At 45.4% G+C, this 21,655-nt stretch overlaps 1 protein-coding gene across 4 annotated transcripts in view; it reads left to right on the forward strand.

Moving 5' to 3' along the window:
* The window catches only part of NDC1 (NDC1 transmembrane nucleoporin), a 174,581-nt gene that overhangs the window by 15,930 nt on the left and 136,996 nt on the right, over nt 1–21,655 (forward strand). For 3 of the 4 annotated variants that reach the window (XM_078784709.1, XM_078784717.1, XM_078784715.1), the window contains one exon: nt 20,823–21,003. The exons of the other annotated variant lie outside the window; for it this stretch is intronic. In XM_078784709.1, coding sequence (XP_078640835.1) covers nt 20,823–21,003 — 181 coding nt within the window. The remainder of the gene's footprint in view (nt 1–20,822; nt 21,004–21,655) is intronic. 4 annotated transcript variants of the gene reach the window in all.

A 21,655-nucleotide genomic window follows, 5' to 3' on the forward strand; every position in this document is an offset into this window, starting at 1 on the left:
AAATCTGCAAATCTTGCCAAAATCAAATCTCTGAATCTGAGATGGCCCAACATCCAGATCTTTTCATAATATGATAGTCTACTAGTGTGCCAAATTTGGTGCTTTCCTCACAAAATGCACAATTGTTATGCTATATTTAGCTTAGCTGCCGGACTATTGGGTTCCACGCGAAGTATTGACATGGGCATTGAGGAAGTTAGGAGTGGAGGAATGGTTGATCAGAGTAGTGATGGCAGTGTACAAAAGAGCGCGCACAGCTGTAAGGACGAAGGACGGGAACAGTGGTGAGTTTGAGGTGAAGGTGGGAGTGCATCAGCCATCAAGGGTCGGTACTAAGTCCACTACTATTTGTAGCTGTGATGGAGGTGCTGGCTCAGAACGTAAAGGAGGGTTTACCATGGGAGTTGTTGAATGCAGATGATCTGGTGTTGATTGCGGAAAGTATGGATGGACTGAAGGAGAAGATGAACAAGTGGAAGGAATGTATGGAGACAAAAGGTCTGAAGGTGAATATCGGAAAGACGAAGGTGATGGCAAGTGGTAAAGCATGTGGTGAGGTGGAAAGAACTGGGAAGTGGCCATGTGCTGTTTCCAGGAAGGGTGTCGGAGTGAACTCCATTCAATGTACAATGTGCGCTGAGTGGGTTCATCAAAAATGCAGTGGTCTAAGAGGGTCATTAACCAGTGTGGCAGCTACATTCTAATGTAAGGTGTGCACAGAGGGAGCTGCAGATGGAGGAAATGTTGAGTTGGATCTTGGAGGCAATATGAAGCTGGAAGGTGTGAAAACATTTTGCTACCTCGGAGATATGCTGAATGGAGAAGGTGGATCAGACTCGGCAACGGTTGCTTGAGTGAGATGTGCATGGAAGAAGTTTCGGGAACTGAGTGGCATGCTGATGAGGAGGGGAGTGTCGTTGAAGCTGAAGGGAAAGGTGTATGCTGCATGTGTGAGAAGTGTTATGATTTCTGAGAGCTAGACATGGGTAATGAACGTAGAGCAGCAACGAAGGCTGGAAAGGGTGGAAATGCGAATGGTTCTGTGGATGTGCGGAGTATCATTGAGAGAGAGGAAGACAAATGATGAGTTGCGAAAGATGATGGGAAAGAGCCTGTGATGGATGCTGTGAAGAGGAACAGGTTGAGATGGTTTGGTCATGTGTTGAGGAAGGATGAAAGTGACTGGTTGAGAAGTGATGGAAATGAATAATAATAATAAAAACCACCTTTGGAGGCCATTTTTTTCCCGCAAAGCGGGGGTTGGCCTTTTTCGGGCACCGTGGTTGTTGTTGTTGTTTTTGTTGGTCCCCTTTTTTGAAGCAATGTCTTTCGGCCGGATGCCCTTCCTGCCGCCAACCCTGTTTGTCGCCTTTTCACGACAAACAGGGAATTACCAGTGAAGTGGTACTCAATTAACCTCGGAAGGATGACAGGCTGAGTCAACCCCCCTGGCGTTAATTCAGCAATCGACCGGGATTCGAACCCAGGATCCTAGGATCCTAAGCTGGCGCCCTAGCCGCTAAGCCAACACCAGGGTATGTATCCTTCTACATTCCTCCCCTTGAATGTAGAAATGAATGTAGAAGGAAATAGAGGACGGGGAAGACCGAGAAAGACTTGGCTGGAAGAAGAAATGCGGGCAAGGGGGTTAACAAGGAGAGAATGCAGAAAATATGGCAAAATGGAGAAGATTGTCATGGGGACCGCAAGGCTAACCCCCACTCTAGCAGGGAACATGGCCTTAAAATGCATGTTGTTGTTGTGTTGTTGTTAGAACTTGCATGTTAATGTGTAAATTAATGAGGTGAATGTCACACATGTATCATACATACATGGATCATGCATGCATGCACACATGTATGCATACATGTGTATATATATATATATATATATATATATATGTATATATATATATATATATATATATATATATATATATATATATATATATATATATATATATATATATATATATATATATATATATATATACAGTGGTACCTCGGCTTACGAGTGCCCCAACGTACGAGTTTTTCGGGATACGAGCCGTCGCTCGGGCGGTTTGTTGCTTTGGGATACGAGCCGAGATCCGATGTACGAGCTCAAAAAATTTATTTTTTTGAATTTTCCGGTTGTGGCTTCCGGTTCCGGTCACGTGGTTATCTTGCCGTGAAAGCATCTCTGCTTGGATATAAAACACGCAATCGTCGAAATACATGAGCGAGGAATCTCCTTGCTCCAGCCGGTGACGTCATCGGCGGGGATCCCCGCCTCCAGAGTGGCTGGTCACGTGACCGCCAAAGCGTGTCGCGTGTGCGGGTATAATGAGCTACACCTGTGGATCACGTGACCACGGAAGCACGCCTCGCTTGAGAGGCATGGCTTTCGGTTTGCGTTTTGCTTTATAAGGCGCGATAAATGGGCTTTTGAGTGTTAGCGGTTCATGGCGTTGACGGTTCATGACGGTTCATGACGGTTCATGACGGTTCATGACGGTTCATGGCGTTGACGGTCAAAAACCCATTACATCAATTTTACCAGGCACTGTACAGTAAGTACAGTGGACACCAAATGCACGGTGGAAGGCTAGAAGTAGAAGATCGTCCAAGACAAGTGAGAATAAGCCATACTTTGGAGATGACGTCATTCGCTGGTCCGATAACCAAAGATGTGGTATAAAAAACCAGGTGAGCTAACAATGCAGCAATGAAGGAATTCGGCCAAGGCACCGGCACACAACGACCTACCTACATCGAAAGACTCAATGCCAATGGTGACAGAAGCCAAGACGGCCGGCTTAAACACCGCCGAAAGACCACGGTGTACCAACTTACGATGCAGAACATCTTGCACTTAATATGATGACAACAGGTGCCATCCTCTGACGTACCATTACAGGTACAGGTACAGTACACGTGAGCACAGAGCAAAAGTTCACTGAAACCGAGATTAAGAAAAAAGAAAAAACACCTCGTGGTCCGTGCTCGATATCCGAGTTTCAATCTTTTCAAACACATGATGCTCTCGGTCACGGTATCTCCTGCGAGCTGCTTCTCCTTCAACCACACAAACAACAACTTCTCCATATCTTCATGGATAGAGGTCCGGAGCTTTGAAATAATCGTAACGCCCTTGGCTGGCGTTATAGCCTTTATGGACTCCTTCTGCTTCAAAATCGTACATATCGTAGAAGGAGTACGATCGTACTGCCTCGCCAAGTCGACAACACGCACACCTCACCTGGCATGCTCTTCTCCTCTGCTTAATAAAACCAGTTTATTTCTTTACATTCTCTTGTATTATGTACAGTATATACGAGGTCGTGCTTGTTTATACATTATTTGTTATTTATAAAGTACATTTTTGTTATTTAAAAGCACCTAACAAAAAAAATTGGTGTTTTTTTTTTGAGGCTGGAACGGATTAATAGCATTTCAATGCATTTGAATGGGAAAATTTGCTTTGACTTACGAGCGATTTGGCTTACGAGCTCCGTCACGGAACGGATTAAACTCGTAAGCCGAGGTACCACTGTATATATATATATATATATATATATATATATACATACATATATATATATATATATTTATACACACACTCAACCCTCGGCTATCGCGAACTCGGCTATCGCGTTTCTTTGCTATCGCGGCTACCTAAAAAACTGCGCAACACACGACTATCGCGCCCCAAATACGCGCTATAGCGCACCGGAAATGGTGGAAAGAGTGCTACGTCATCACCGAGCGTGGGGAAAGGGAAATCAAGAAGAGGAAGAATAGCCGAGGGTTGAGTGTATATATATATATATATATATATATTGTTACGGACTGCGGATAAGATGTTGGTTTGCCGAGCGGATGGCACCGCAGCCCTAACAGTTACCCCGACTAACCCGATTCCTGAACGTTGGCCGAATCGCGCCACAGATATTCAATGGGGAAACCTCTAAAGCGACCGAATGTAAAGAGGAAGAAGAAGAAGACATACAGAAGAGTAACAGGATTTATTATCTACACACACTAAGCAAAAGGAGCAGTCAAGGTTATATACAGGGAAAATGGAAAAAGCAGGTGACACAGTGCAAATATTAACTTATACAAGCTTACTTATACCCAGGGACAAGACAAAAGACAGACTACGAACACACTTACACGGGGGATGATGATAGGAATGGCAGGAGGTGGATGGCTGGAGGGGGAGGAAGGGTCAGGTCCCTGCAAACGGCAGGGCTGGAGGTCACAGCTCCGACACCTCGCGTTCTTGGTGGGAAAACCTCGGTGGCGTCGACGCAACTCTTGGTGTCCCTTTTTGTGCTCCTCAACTCAACCCTCACAAGGCTTGCTGTCTTTCTTGGCTTCACTCTGCCTCACTCCGCCTCACTTCTCTTTACTTCTCCCACTCTCTTTTGTAACCAACTCTCTTTCCGCCACCAACCACCAACCAACGTTCTGACGCGCTTCTCTTTGCACGTCTCTCGCTTGGTCCAACCACGCACTCGGCTCTTGCGCGCGCGCTTTTATAGCGCCTCAGGCGATCAAGCCGCCGGCCTTCAGGATACGCCCCTCGGTGAGCTCGCTTCGGCCCTGATTGGTGGGCACAGGCCCTCTGACTCCACCCTTGATGACGATGGGCGGGCACGCCCTTTTTCCCCGAGCTGAGCACATGCTTAATGGCGGAAATTGTAGTTGGCAATGCGAATGGCAATTGACGAAAAGGGAATGTGAACGGAATCTACTCTTATTTCACTTGGTGCAATGGAGTGTCATCTTAATGGAAGACAAGGCCTTACCCTAATACACATAATAAGGAAATAAACTACTGAACAGGGATATTATGGTGTCCTTCATGTATGCTTTATGGAACTAACTACGGGAACGCCCTTTGACCTTTATACAACACTGGAGTAAGGAGGGCGATATTTTAACAACAATTTACACAATAACAACAAAAAAAAACAAGCCATTCTCATATCCACAACAATATATATATATATATATATATATATATATATATATATATATACATACATACATACATACATACATACATACATATATATATATACAGTCATCCCTCGCTATATCGCGGTTCACTTTTCGCGGCTTCGGTACATCGCGGGTTTTTCTCGCTAGTATATGTAAAATTATATCGCGGATTTTTCGCTATATCGCGGGATTTTGCGGTATAAATGTATTTTTATATACTATTATTTTAAATATTTTTGTGGTAAAATAAGCATTTTCTAGCCTAAAAAATAAAAAACGTAAAAAAGTAAGAAAAATACAGTTATTAAAACATATTACAATAAATAAAATACTGTACATAGTGTACAGTAGAAGGAGAGACAAAGAGTCGTGCGTATGGAAAACGCAGATGCGGCAGCTTCCACTTGCGCTCGTTACCCACGTAATGGGTAACTGTAATGCTCTTTCTGGCTGTGCAGTACATTCATCATCGTCATCACCTTCATCGTCATCAGTACTGCACAGCTAATTCATCATCATCTTCATCACGCAAGTTGTAGTATTGAAGAGCCGGGGCTCTTGCTTGATACGGACGAAATGACGGGCAAGACACAAACTCGTCCGAGAAGATATTTATTCTCAAAACCAACTCGGGAACACTGTAAAGCCCGTTTATCGGGCTGCATTATAAAGCACAACCAGGAACCGAAACCGAAAGCCACGCCTCTCAAGCGTGGCGTGCTTCGGTGGTCACGTGATCAACAGGTGTAGCTGATTATACCCGCACGCGCGACACGCTTTGGTGGTCACGTGACCAGCCACTTGCGCCGCGGATCCCCGCCGGTGACGTCACCGGCTGGAGCAAGGAGATTCTGATGCTGGTCTTGCTTGGGGAACCCCTGGGTCGCTACAGTATCTTCAATGGTGAGTACCCATTAGAATTTTATATGTTGTTAAAATTACGTATGTTTAAGAGTGTAAAAAGTGTTTAAGAGTATAGGAAGTGTTTATAAGAGTGTGGGAAAGGTTAATAGGAGTGTGGGGAGGGTCATAAAGCTTTAAAATATATATAAATAATAAAATAAAAATATGGTCGCTACTTCGTGGATTTTCGTCTATCGCGGGGGGTTCTGGAACGTAACCCCCGCGATAAACGAGGGATTACTGTATATACATATATATATATATATATATATATATATATATATATATATATATATATATATATATATATATATATATATACAGTGGTACCTCGGCTTATGAGTGCCCCAACGTACGAGTTTTTCGGGATACGAGCCGTCGCTCGGGCGGTTTGTTGCTTTGGGATACGAGCCGAGATCCGATGTACGAGCTCAAAAAATTTATTTTTTTGAATTTTCCGGTTGTGGCTTCCGGTTCCGGTCACGCGGTTATCTTGCCGTGAAAGCATCTCTGCTTGGATATAAAACACGCAATCGTCGAAATACATGAGCGAGGAATCTCCTTGCTCCAGCCGGTGACGTCATCGGCGGGGATCCCCGCCTCCAGAGTGGCTGGTCACGTGACCGCCAAAGCGTGTCGCGCGTGCGGGTATAATGAGCTACACCTGTGGATCACGTGACCACGGAAGCACGCCTCGCTTGAGAGGCATGGCTTTCGGTTTGCGTTTTGCTTTATAAGGCGCGATAAATGGGCTTTTGAGTGTTAGCGGTTCATGGCGTTGACGGTTCATGGCGGTTCATGGCGGTTGACGGTTCATGACGGTTCATGACGGTTCATGGCGTTGACGGTCAAAAACCCATTACATCAATTTTACCAGGCACTGTACAGTAAGTACAGTGGACACCAAATGCACGGTGGAAGGCTAGAAGTAGAAGATCGTCCAAGACAAGTGAGAATAAGCCATACTTTGGAGGAGATGACGTCATTCGCTGGTCCGATAACCAAAGATGTGGTATAAAAAACCAGGTGAGCTAACAATGCAGCAATGAAGGAATTCGGCCAAGGCACCGGCACACAACGACCTACCTACATCGAAAGACTCAATGCCAATGGTGACAGAAGCCAAGACGGCCGGCTTAAACACCGCCGAAAGACCACGGTGTACCAACTTACGATGCAGAACATCTTGCACTTAATATGATGACAACAGGTGCCATCCTCTGACGTACCATTACAGGTACAGGTACAGTACACGTGAGCACAGAGCAAAAGTTCACTGAAACCGAGATTAAGAAAAAAGAAAAAACACCTCGTGGTCCGTGCTCGATATCCGAGTTTCAATCTTTTCAAACACATGATGCTCTCGGTCACGGTATCTCCTGCGAGCTGCTTCTCCTTCAACCACACAAACAACAACTTCTCCATATCTTCATGGATAGAGGTCCGGAGCTTTGAAATAATCGTAACGCCCTTGGCTGGCGTTATAGCCTTTATGGACTCCTTCTGCTTCAAAATCGTACATATCGTAGAAGGAGTACGATCGTACTGCCTCGCCAAGTCGACAACACGCACACCTCACCTGGCATGCTCTTCTCCTCTGCTTAATAAAACCAGTTTATTTCTTTACATTCTCTTGTATTATGTACAGTATATACGAGGTCGTGCTTGTTTATACATTATTTGTTATTTATAAAGTACATTTTTGTTATTTAAAAGCACCTAACAAAAAAAATTGGTGTTTTTTTTTTGAGGCTGGAACGGATTAATAGCATTTCAATGCATTTGAATGGGAAAATTTGCTTTGACTTACGAGCGATTTGGCTTACGAGCTCCGTCACGGAACGGATTAAACTCGTAAGCCGAGGTACCACTGTATATATATATATATATATATATATATATATATATATATATATATATATATATATATATATATATATATATATATATATATATATATATATATATATATATATATATATATATATATATATATATATATATATACACATATACACACACACACACACACTGTCATCCCTCGCTATATCGCGCTTCACTTTTCGCGGCTTCGGTACATCGCGGGTTTTTCTCGCTAGTATATGTAAAATTATATATCGGATTTTTCATTATATCGCGGGATTCTGCGGCCTATAGGTATTTTTATTTTTTTAGATTTTAATTATTTTTGCGGTAAAATAAGCATTTTCTAGCCTAAAAAATGAATAATAATATAAATAAAAATATAACACATTAATTAAAACCTATATTAAAAGAATATTACAGTAAATCGAAATAAAATACGCATTATAAATGAGTAGACAAAGAATCGCGCGTATGGAAAACCAAGCTTGGGTTGCTTGCGCTCGTTTGCCCAGATGATTTCGTACGCGGCACACTATTGGCAGATGGATGAGACGCGACCAATCAGAGCACACTGTTCAGTATCCTGCGGTGTTGTGTTTTTGTGCATTTTGTGTAAAATTGTGAAGTTGTTTCAAGCCCTACGATGACGGGTAAACGTTCTGCGTCTTCTAAGGGTTTTGGCACTGAACCTAAGCGCCAGAGGCAGATGCTTAATATCGTAGAGAAGGTGAAACTCCTCCATGTTAAAGGAAGGGAGAAGCTTTGCGGCTGTAGGCCGCCATTACGGGCTCAATTAATCTACGGTCCGGCACATTAAGAAGGACGAAAAGAATATAAGGGTGACGGCAGCAGTGTCCTTTAACCAGACAGCGAAAAGGGTGGTAACTTCATGCAATAAGGCCATTGTAAGGATGGAGTCTGCATTGGCCCTTTGGATCAGTGACTGCAGGAAGAAGAATATCCCACTGGATACCAACGTTATCCGTGAGAAGGCTAGGCAACTTTACGCCAAGTTTGCTGAAGGCGCTGGCGACGACGACCCCAAATCCGAACCATCGACCGCATCTCCCACCAAACCAACCAAATTCAATGCCAGCAAGGGCTGGTTTGAAAAATTTCAAAAACGATTTAAGCTAAAGAGCGTGGTCCTGCATGGAGAAGCTGCTTCTGCTGATAAAGCCGCCGCCGAGGGGTACTTGAACGAGGGGTTCAGGACGATCATCGAGGAAGGGGGTTATAAGCCTGAACAAGTTTTTAATATGGATGAGACAGCCTTATTTTGGAAACTCATTTTGGATGAGACAGCCTCGCGAGATCTTCTCAAGATCACGCGAGATCACGGCGAGGTCACGTCTTTTCGAAGCTGTTCCATGCGCTCACGCTTTCGAAGCTAAGTGATCCTTCTCAATTGTGTTTTTGTCGAGACTGTATCTATCTTTCGGTGTATGTACCTATAGCGTATCTTTTGGAAAATTTTCGGTGCTAATTTTTCGTACATGTATACACAATCGTCAGTTAATGCGTATCGAGTATTCTGAGGCCTAGTACTCGTAGATTTGGCTACCGCACCGTCTCCGACCTTGTGGTTTTGTTTTTCTCTCAGCGATTCGTCTAATGCGCTGAATTTATTTTCGTTCTCTGTTTCGTCCCAGTCGTTCACCCCATACCTCCTTGTTTAATATCTCTACTCAAAAAAAACAAACCCCAAAAAAATATTTCTTTCCCAGGTCTTATTCGTTTATTTGTTGTTCTTTTTTGTTCGTTCGTTCTTCGTTCGCGATCACGCGATCACGTGGTTAGAAATGTATAATCTCTCCCCTGAACAACTATTTTCTCTCATATATTATAACACCCTTTTCTTCTTTTCCTACAAAAGGATGCTTTCGTCTTGCTCACCAAATCTATTCATTCCAAAAAATATATATAATACCATCTCTTACAGTTCCTCCTTTCTACATTCCCTAAACTATCCAGAACTCCACCCCTCCTTCAGTGTCCTCAAACGTATTTTTGACTCGAAGGTCTCAAACTCATTTTGCAAAAAATGTTCGTTTCCCATGAATCGTACACTTTTCAAAATCCAATCTCACCCCTCCCCTCCAAATCCTCCCCATCACCCATCCCTTTCAAATCTCCCCCCTTGCCCCTTCCCTCTCCTCCCTCCTAAACTCCCCCCACACCCCTCCCCTCCGAGACTCTCCCTCGCTCCTCCCCTCCTAGACTCCCCTCTCACCCCTCCTCCTCAAAGCATCCTCTGCTTCTTCCCCCTTCCAACTTTCACCTTCATCTCCCCCAACCTTCTGCCTCGCTCTTCCCCCTCCTCAAATAACACCTCACTGTGCCTCACCCAATCTCCATCAAACCTTTTGTCCGCCCCATTCTTCCCTTTCTCCAAGCTATTCTGAAATCTCTGAAATCACTGACACACCTTCAACAGCTCTCCCTACCTCTTCCTCCTCTTCCACATCTTACCCTACCCCTCCCCCCCCCCCCCCCTGTTCTGGACTCGATGCTCCCCCTTCCTCTTCATTAACGGTATGGACCTCAAACATCCGGGGCCTTCGCTCAAACTTGACTGATCTCTCCATACAGGTTGCTTCTGACAAACCAGGTGTGATCTGCTTAACAGAAACTTTCCTCCTTCATGATGTCTCTGATGCCTTGGTATCTCTCCCAGGTTACTCCCTCCTCCGGTATGATAGACCTGAGCCTCGTCCTGGAGGTGGGGTTGCTATCTTTATAAAAAACTCTCTTCCTCACTCGCACTCCACTGCCCTCTCTCCACCTCACCCCCAGGAATACCTTTGGCTACGGCTTCCCCTTCGCTCCCACCTTTTGTTCATATGTGTGTTGTACCGTCCACCAAACAGCGATGACTCCATCTACATCTCGCTGTCTGATAATACGGACCAACTTCTATCTACCCATCCCAACTCTCTCTTCCTCATATGTGGTGATTTCAATTGTCACCATGCCAGTTGGCTGGGTGTGGGTACCTCTCTCACCAGCCATGGCTCTTCAGCAAAGGACTTCTGCGACTCACTGGGACTGACACAATCTGTCAATTTCCCGACCCGGATCTCAGTCAACGGAGCATCTTCTCTTCTGGATTTGGTTATGACAAACTTCCCTGAAAATGTCTGCTGCTCTTCTTCTGCTCCAATCGGCTCATCTGATCATGTGCTTGTCAAAGTGGACATCTCTCTGACCATTCTCAGAGAGCCTCCTCAGCGTCGACGAGTCTGGCATTTCACTCAGGCCAACTGGCATGGTCTTCAAGCAGCCATCAATCATCTGGACTGGTCTCCCATCTCTACCGCCTCTGACATCAACTCATCCTGGGAATTCTTTCAAAGTAAATTGCTCTCTCTCATGCACAGATTTATCCCATCTCGTCTTCAGTTGTCATACCCTTCCTCCCGTCCATGGTACACGGAATCTTGTGGTGAGGCTGTTGCCCTGAAACAACTTGCTTTCGTCTCCTGGAAAGCAAATCCAACGGAAGGAAATCTCATTTCCTTTCACAAAGCCCGAAACAAGTGTGTGTCCACCCTCAGGAGAGCCAGGAAACAATATCTCACCGTTCTCAAGACCGAACTCTCTTATCTGTCTCCCTCTTCCAAATCCTGGTGGCGTCTGGTCAAATCTGTTTCTGGTGTTTGTTCCCCCTCCATCCCCTCCCTCACCTCAAACGGCTTAACGGCTGACTCCGCACGTGAAAAAGCTGAATGCCTCAACTCTGTGTTTGCCTCTAAATCTTGTGTCCCAAACCCATCCCTCTCTGTACCCACCGTACCCAGTCGTACCCAGCTGCTCCTGGACTCTGTGTCCTTTCCTCCTGACAAGGTGGAAAAGTTTCTGTCAACCCTCGACTCTGATTCTGCAACTGGTCCTGACGGCATCAGCCCACGGGTCCTAAAATCATGTGCTTCCGCTCTTTCACTCCCTCTTTCTGTTCTCTTCACCCTCTCTTTTGCTCAAGGTCATCTGCCATCTGCTTGGAAATCAGCCAACATCACCGCTTTGCACAAAAAGGTGCAGAAACAGATCCCAGCAACTACAGACCAATCAGCCTTCTCCCAATTATCAGCAAAGTCATGGAATCCATCATTGCTTCAGATATGAAATCTTTCCTCTTCTCCAATGGCTTGATCTCTGATCATCAATTTGGTTTCAGACCTGGTCACTCTACTCTGGACATGCTGCTTCTGCTTTCTCAACAATGGATGGAGGTCCTCAACGCCAAACAGGAAATTAGAGCCGTCTCCCTTGACATTTCACGTGCCTTCGATACGGTCTGGCACCCTGCTCTGCTCACCAAACTCTCCTCCTTTGGTATCCATGGAAATCTCCACGCATGGCTGGCGGACTTCCTCTCTGGTCGTAGTCAACGTGTGGCCCTGAATGGGTTTCTCTCATCTCCTCTTCCTGTTCAGGCTGGAGTTCCCCAAGGTAGTGTTCTGGGCCCTGTGCTTTTTCTGGTCTTCATCAATGATCTCTCTGACTCTCTTGGAAAATCCTCTCTATCTCTTTGCTGACGACTCTACTCTCTGTCGCTCCATTCCTCATCCCTCAGATCGGCAGTCTGCAGCCTCCTCACTCTCTGCAGACCTGGACAAAATCACAGACTGGGCAAACAAGTGGAACATGTCTTTCAATCCTGATAAATCTCACACTCTTACGATGTCTCTCCGAAAAGACCGACTGGAAAACCCTCCCATCCACTTTCTGAATAATCCTCTCCAAGAAGTTCTGTCACTCAATCTTTTAGGTCTCACTATTTGCCATGATCTTTCCTGGGAAAACCACATTTCAAATCTGGCCTCCAAAGCCAGTCGCCGACTGGGCATCCTCCGTCGGGCGAAGTCCTTCCTTGGCACACCTGAGCTCCTCACCACATACAAGGCTTTCATCCGCAGCTCTATGGAATACTGCTCTCCCCTCTGGTCTGGTGCTCCTGCCTCACACCTAGCCCGTCTTCACGCTGTTGAAACCAAAGCGTTCAGAATCATTGGAATCTCCCGCGATGAAGCTAACTCCAAGGGCCTTTCACTCACTCACCGCAGGCAGGTTGGTGGTCTTTCCGTCTTCTACCGACTCCTCTCTGGGCTCTGTCCCCCAAATATTCCTACAGGTCGCACAAGATCTGCCTGCAACCCTCTTATGGTTAAACTGCCAAAATCAAGACTTTCTGCTCACCTTCACTCCTTCATTCCTCTTTTCTCCTGCCTCTGGAACAAAGTCCCTCACTCTCTTCAATCCCACTCCACCCTCCAGGTCTTTAAAACAGCTGTTCACCACCATCTCCTATCCTCCCCCATCCAAAACCTTGATCTTTTGTACCCCCGCTAATTTAGGTCCCCTTGTGTTTTATACTTCTCCCACCCCCCCCCCCCCCCTTCCCACGCCTCCTGCCCCCAAGCCCTCTCCCTCCCACACTTCTCCCTGCTCTCAAATGTTGTGGTTGTGTGCTTCCCCTTCTCTCCCCATCTTGTCTTCCGCTCCCTCTTTTTGTATATTTTGTTTGTCTGGTTGATTTGTTTGTGAAATAAATGTTAGCTCTTTCACGAGCCTCGATTCAGTATACAAAAAAAACAAAACAAAAAAAAAAACGGATGCCGTCTCGCACTTTCATCATGATCGAGGAAGCCAGAGCCCCTGGATTTAAGGCCCACAAAGATCGGGTGACTTTAGTAATGTGTGGGAATGCTGCGGGCTTTATGATAAAGCCTGGTCTTATATATGAGTCCAAAAACCCAAGGGTCCTCAAAAACAAAAATAAGAACCTGCTGCCAGTGTATTGGATGCACAACCAGAAGTCCTGGATCACGAAACTCCTCACATTGGATTGGTTCCACCAGTGCTTCATTCCCGAGGTCAAGCTTTATCTCGCAGAAAAAGGACTCAAGTTCAAAGTGCTGTTGCTCATGGATAATGCAGGAGGTCACGCGCTCGACCTGTCGTATGATGGCGTACAAATAGAGTTCTTACCGCCAAACACCACATCGCTGATACAGCCCATGGGTCAAGGCGTCATTCGCGCATTTAAGGCACTTTATACGCGAAACACCCTGCAGCACCTGGTCGAGGCTATGGACTCGGACGAAAACTTCTCGCTGAAGGCGTACTGGCGTGAGTACACCATTGCAACGTGTCTGCAAAATATTCAGATGGCCATAAAGGAGATGAAGACAGAAACTTTGAATGCCTGCTGGAAAAAATTGTGGCCAGAAGTAGTCCACGATTACGTGTACAAGGGTTTCTCTCCTGACGAAGTCCACCACTCTGCAGTAGATAAGGCAGTGAAGCTGGCAAAATTACTAGGAGGAGATGGCTTCAACGATATGACTCCCGATGACGTTGAGGAGCTGCTCGAGACCCACTCAGATCCGTTAACGGACGAAGACCTGGCGGAGATGACGAAGTCAGCAAGTGAGGAAGAAGAAGAGGAAGAAGAGGGTCCAGGGGATGAAGAAGAAGAGGGCCTATCACTGGAACGCCTTGCAACCCTAGTGAGAATGGCAAAATAACTGAAGGAAAGGGCTGAAGAATGGGACCCCCAGATGATTCGTTCGTTGAAGTTCAGAAATGTAATCGACGGAGGCATTGAAGTCTATAAAAACCTCCTCGCCCAGAAGAAAAGGCAGCGCCAGCAACTGCCCATCACTATGTTCCTCACCCGAAAAAAGAAAGAAGACACGCCTACGTCTTCAGCACGAAAAGAAGTTCCGGACGACGACGAAGATACTGCACCACCTGACGAGGCGCCTGCTGAAGTGGCGCCTTCAGAAGAGCTGTAATGCTCTTCTTTGCTGTGCAGTACAGTAAAAACTATTATTGATATACTTACCCAGTATCTATTACAGTATTTTCAAATATACTGTACAGCTATATATACACGTACAAATATTTTTCTAATACGTAAGGATGGGTCTCAAAAGTGTGTTTAAGAGTGTAGAAAGGGTTTATAAGAGCGTGGGAAAGGTTTATAAGAGTATGGGGAGGGTTTTTAAAGGCTTAAAATATATAAAAATAATAAAATAAATATATGGTTTCTACTTCGCGGATTTTCACCTATCACGGGGGCTTCTGGAACGTAACCCCCGCGATAAACGAGGTATGACTATATGTATACATATATATATATTGGCATATATATATATATATATGAACTTGGCACAAAATGTACAAAAAATTGTACATCCCCCCCGTTCCCCTCCCCTCCTCTTCCCCCTCCCCCCTCCCCCCTCCCCTCCTTTTCCCCCTCCCCTCCTCCTCCCCCTTAACACCAGGGGGGTTGACTCAGCCTGTCATCCTACCGAGGTCGGCAAATTGAGTACCAGTTCACTGGTAATTTCCTGTGTGCTGCAAGAGGCGCCTAACAGGGTTGGCGGTACGAACCCGGAAGTCGGAACTCATTGTCGTCAAATAAATGTAGCATGTATGTTTCACTCTCTGTCACATGCCGTTGGTCCCATGTCAATCGGATGAAGTTGAAAAATTAACATTACGAAGTTTCCCTGTGACGTACTGATTCCGAATAATGAAGTTGAAAAATTAACGTTCCGAAATACGCTAATTACGCTAACAGAAGCGCTAGAGGGAGCGCTGCGCTCCCTCCCTTCAATTCCCTCCCTCTTCTGCTAGCGTTTCTGCGCTAATACGCTAATTTTAAAACCCGAAGTCTTTTTAAAATTTAAGGTGTGCTGTAGTTGCTCTGAGACGTACTGATTCCGAATATGCCTTTGGTTTTTCTCTGCGATGAGTAGTTCTCGAGTTATAAGAGGACAAACAAACATACTTTACTGCTTTATATATACAGTGGTACCTCGGCTTACGAGTTTAATCCGTTCCGTGACGGAGCTCGTAAGCCAAATCGCTCGTAAGTCAAAGCAAATTTTCCCATTCAAATGCATTGAAATGCTATTAATCCGTTCCAGCCTCAAAAAAAAAACACCAATTTTTTTTGTTAGGTGCTTTTAAATAACAAAAATGTACTTTATAAATAACAAATAATGTATAAACAAGCACGACCTCGTATATACTGTACATAATACAAGAGAATGTAAAGAAATAAACTGGACCTCTATCCATGAAGATATGGAGAAGTTGTTGTTTGTGTGGTTGAAGGAGAAGCAGCTCGCAGGAGATACCGTGACCGAGAGCATCATGTGTTTGAAAAGATTGAAACTCGGATATCGAGCACGGACCACGAGGTGTTTTTTCTTTTTTCTTAATCTCGGTTTCAGTGAACTTTTGCTCTGTGCTCACGTGTACTGTACCTGTACCTGTAATGGTACGTCAGAGGATGGCACCTGTTGTCATCATATTAAGTGCAAGATGTTCTGCATCGTAAGTTGGTACACCGTGGTCTTTCGGCGGTGTTTAAGCCGGCCGTCTTGGCTTCTGTCACCATTGGCATTGAGTCTTTCGATGTAGGTAGGTCGTTGTGTGCCGGTGCCTTGGCCGAATTCCTTCATTGCTGCATTGTTAGCTCACCTGGTTTTTTATACCACATCTTTGGTTATCGGACCAGCGAATGACGTCATCTCCAAAGTATGGCTTATTCTCACTTGTCTTGGACGATCTTCTACTTCTAGCCTTCCACCGTGCATTTGGTGTCCACTGTACTTACTGTACAGTGCCTGGTAAAATTGATGTAATGGGTTTTTGACCGTCAACGCCATGAACCGTCATGAACCGTCAACGCCATGAACCGCTAACACTCAAAAGCCCATTTATCGCGCCTTATAAAGCAAAACGCAAACCGAAAGCCATGCCTCTCAAGCGAGGCGTGCTTCCGTGGTCACGTGATCCACAGGTGTAGCTCATTATACCCGCACGCGCGACACGCTTTGGCGGTCACGTGACCAGCCACTCTGGAGGCGGGGATCCCCGCCGATGACGTCACCGGCTGGAGCAAGGAGATTCCTCGCTAATGTATTTCGACGATTGCGTGTTTTATATCCAAGCAGAGATGCTTTCACGGCAAGATAACCACGTGACCGGAACCGGAAGCCACAACCGGAAAATTCAAAAAAATAAATTTTTTGAGCTCGTACATCGGATCTCGGCTCGTATCCCAAAGCAACAAACCGCCCGAGCGACGGCTCGTATCCCGAAAAACTCGTACGTTGGGGCACTCGTAAGCCGAGGTACCACTGTATATAGAAGTTGGTACGATTCGGCCAAGGAATCCCAGAGATAATTGCAATTAAGTGAGCCGTGATGTCACGGAACGCGCCGCTGGTAATATATTATAATTTATGGTAATCTATGCAGCACGACATGGTCATCACGGAAAACAAGGCGCCTTTGCCGACGCAAAATGGCTCTCCCAGGGTCAAACTCGGTATCGTTGTGAGCGCACGGTTCAGCCCTTCAAGAAAACGTTTATTTTGTAAAACTCGAACCACGTGTTAAAAAGATATGACTGGTTTTGTTCGCCGGCACGTCGGCGCTCGAATCGGCTCGCGATAAAATCCAACACGTCCTTTGTCGGGGTCGTCTGAACCAACCACGGGGCCTAGAAGGCTGGGACTGGTCTCAAACGTTAGGTCTCGATCATATCTCGTAATGCTGGAAGCGGCACGTCTCTGTGATAATCTTGTGGACCATGACGAGATCGTGCGAGTCGCTCGCAACGGCTTCAAGCACTTCCGCATTCGACCATTTCATGAACGCCATACGCCCCGCCCATCAAAGCGCGTACGTATTAAACGAACATACAGTGGCCCATGTGTCGTCATTTGCGCATGCGCCAAAGTCTTTGCAGGAACATGAAGCATCGGAACAGCGCATTTGCGCATGCGCAAGAGTGAGAACCGCCTGTGCACCATTACGCTAACAGAAGCGCTGGCGCTGCGAAGCGCTAGAGGGAGTGCTGCACTCCCTCCCTTCGATTCCCTCCCTCTTCTGCTAGCGCTTCTGCGCTAATATGCTAATTTTAAAACCTGAAGTTTTTTAAAATTTAAGGTGTGCTGTAGTTGCTCTGAGACGTCCTGATTCCGAATATGCCTTTGGTTTTTCTCTGTGATGAGTAGTTCTTGAGTTATAAGAGGACAAACAAACAAACATACTTTACTGCTTTATATATACAGACTATTTACGGGACCAAAAGAGGACTTATTACGTCCTTTCCGGGCGAGCGCAAAATAGGGTTTCGGGACCAAATTCTCGCTCGTACCTAAGTACTCGCGCCGCCACGGAAGCGAGGTAGCAAGCCTCGCACGAACCACGTAAGGTTGGAGTACGCCGAGCGGTTTGCGTCCACGTGATCCGCACAGTCTCAATTCATGGACCCCGATTTAAGCGGTTCTATTCGTGCCACGCTTAGTCAAATGGAGAAATCACGGGAACGATCGAATCAAGAAGAAAGGAAGAACAGATGGGTTTAATGATTTACAGTTGAAGGACGCAGGGACACAGAGCAAGCTTAGACAGTCTTAACTTAATCCAGGACAACGGGCCCGTCTCACACTCACACGGGGTATTGCAGATGGGCAGGTGTTCCCCAGCGCGTCCAAGGATGGTCCTCGTCCAGCTCTCCACGGTCGCCGGCATGTCCGCGAAGATGGAGGTCGGCGAAGGCAGGGACTCGTCGCATGTCTCTCGAACCATGGAGATAATATCGGGGCGAACGGTAGAGAGGACTTTTACGGCAAAGGGCGGGACGCCTTTTACGGCAAAGGGCGGTTACTCAGCCTCGTTCACTCGCTTGGCTGAAATGCGCAAGTTCGTTATAAACGCGCCTGACTGCGCCTGCGTATATCTAGCGACCAACTCTTCTTCCTCAATGCCTTGGTGTTGGTTAGCGCGCACGTTCTCATGCGATGGTCAAGTTCATCAAGCGGTACAATGCGAGTTCTCTCATCAAGTCCCCTCTCTGCAAGTCCTGTGATGCAAGTCCTCCGCTTCCTCTGCAAGTCCTTTTATCGCAAGCTCCCCGATGCAAGTCCTCCGCTTCAGTCCTTTACAACGCTGCAGTCCTTTCGAGGGCTTTGCGCAGTGGGTTATATAGGCCCGCCCCGCGAACCTTCTGGAACTCACCAGACTTCTCACCACGCCCCCTGACGCCACCACCCCTGAGCTCTGATTGGCGGCTCATGCTTACCGTCATCGCCTCTTCCGCTCTGCCTCGACTCAGCCCCGACCCTCCTCCGCCTCCTTCGTGTTAACTCGCCCAAAATGAACCAACGTTAACAAACTGTATTGCGGTTACAGACGTAGGATGATCGGTGGTAGTAGGGCCTATTTTCCTGGCTTTACACAACGCCGAATTAACATAGGAAAGGGCCTATTCTCACACATACTAAGAAATAACTATACTACAAATGAGACGACATGTTGCTTGTGTGACTATCTATGGGGGGCAAACTTTAACCTTTATTAAAGGTTAAAGCGCATATTAAAGGTCTGCGCATATATTTGTAAAGTGAGTTTTGAGGTATATATATATATATATATATACATACATATACACACACACACATGTGCATACATACATACATACATACAGGTGTTCATAAAGTTATAGGAACAAGATCACTCACATTAGTCCAAAAACGTTTTATTTCGAATGTAGTGTCCCAAGACTTTTGTACACGTTCCTTCATTGGTCCTTTAAACTGTCTGTGCTAGAAAAAGAGACAGTTTCAGATTGATATTTTCAGGTACTCTCGGTTTCTTCATCAGTGAATCGGTGGCCATGCAGGTTGGACCTCGAATGTCAAAATGGATAATAGTTATGGTACTATTGGTTTGGTTCAGGCTGTTGAATGGTTGATCCGGCTGCTCAAAGTGATCTGCGCAACACCAGTCTTGTGCACAGCCATGTTGCCATGTTGTTGTGCAGGAGGAGTGCACCTTCACTCGACATCCCTCGGCGCTTGTTCTTGATGGCTGCCACAATATTTTGCATGAGGCTGGCATAAATATCCCCTAGTGATGTATGAAGCATGTACTCGTTCAGCAGGATTCCCTTGACATCCAAAAAAATTAGGCGATTCAGAATTCCTTTGGCATCCAAGAAAATGTGCTCTTGCCGGTTAAGGTAGGTTTAAAGGTTTTTTTGGGTGATGGTGATCTCTTGTTCCAATTTGGTTTTCTGGATCCCTGTGGTGAAGCCACATGTCGCTCCTAAACTAGATGGATAATAAAGGCAGCCATATCTGTGTTGAACTGTTGGAGAAACTTACGCACGTGACCAGCTGTTGCTGTCAATCATCAGTGCTGATGTTTATGGAGATAGGAGCGGTTGTGTGTGTGTGTGTATGTGTGTAGGGGGGGGGGGGGTGTGTGTGTGGGGGGGGGGGGGGCGTGGAGAGGGACATTCTTGCCGAGACCTTGGACATGCCCAGCTATTGGTGGATCATTGTGCAAATGCAGGTTTGAGAGATTGCAGGTTCTGCTGATGTTTAGGACATGAACATGGCTATCTTCAGTCATTAATGCCTTGGCTCTGGTGATATTTTGTGGGTTGTTTGCATCTACCAGCTGTTCTTACCTGGGTTATCAGCAAAGGACTTCCTTTCATGCTTTAAAGTAAACTTCCCATTTTGGCTATTGTAGACCGAGGGTGCATCTTCACTACATATCTCCACAACCATGTGTTTGTGGATTTTTTTCAGAGCTGGCGTCTTCTTGCAGGGAAAATTGGAGGCCATCTCCTTTCCCAATTTCATTAAGATCCTGGATTGTTTCATGTAGAAAGTCTCTGGGTTATACTCAGAAACAGCAGTGTGGAATCAATGAGAATAACGGTATAAAATAGGTACATATTCCAAGTTTAAAATGAGCAAAAACAAACAAACACTTGCCAATCATAATACCTTATTCCGAGAACCTGATATATCAAACGCCCCTCGTGAGACAAGAAAATGTTGTGTTTTAACTCCTCCCAATCCCATACAATCCCTGGCCCTTCATTTAGTTGTCTGAATTTGAAAAATTTAATTCTCGTTTCTCTTTCCCTTTCTATCCCCCCTTCATATTTAAGATGCAAAAAACCTCCAAAATAATTGAAGCATAAACGTTTGTATCCTGGGTTTTTTTTTTTCTGTGCAGTTGCCCCGTGCCTTCCCAACACGCGGCTAGCTACGTTAGCCTCCATAGTGCAGCCGCACAGGTTCATTCACATGTTGAGTCATACACTGGCCGGCCTGCTCTGTGGCTGGGCTGCAGCATTCCTGGCTGGTGGGCGCTACAAATCTCTCGATGTGGCCTGCTGTGGTCATACATCACTCAGGTAACCAAGTTTTGAGTACACAGTGAGGTACAAAAGCCTGAGTCCAGTCGCAAATTTATTAAATTGGATGTGATAACAAAAGACATTGTTTATACTATGAATCCAAAAGCACTTTCAAGGGCTTTCCTTAAACTCTTAAGGATATAACACCACTTATTATAATAATAATAATAATAATAATAATAATAATAATAGTATGAAAATTCAAATCTGTCTTTACGTACAACCAATAATCAGTGTAACCCCTTTTTGCCTTGAGAACTGCCTAAACTCAATTTGGGATTGATTTATGTTATTTATGAATATTGTTTGAGTCAATCTTTTCCCAACAGTGTTGTAATGTACTTTAGAGCCTCCTCAGACGGCTCACATACATTTTATCTCTCTCGAATGTGTACACCCATCATTTATCCTGTTACTATAAAGTGTCAGTCAATAATAACTACTGTATAATAAATTAAAGAATATGGATACGCATCTTCAATATTATGCCAAAATCGTGTTTGAAATCGTGATTTGAGAAAACTTGACATTGATTTAAATGGACTTCGACTTTTGAACCCTACTGTGTACGTGCGTTATGAAGGATCATGATGTTAAAACATTGGAAGTGATTATTGCAGAATTGGATGTTGTTATATGTATACTAGTG

This window comes from Myxine glutinosa, chromosome 1, assembly GCF_964187855.1.
Source record: "Myxine glutinosa chromosome 1, kmMyxGlut1.1, whole genome shotgun sequence".
Classification (NCBI taxonomy): domain Eukaryota; kingdom Metazoa; phylum Chordata; class Myxini; order Myxiniformes; family Myxinidae; genus Myxine; species Myxine glutinosa.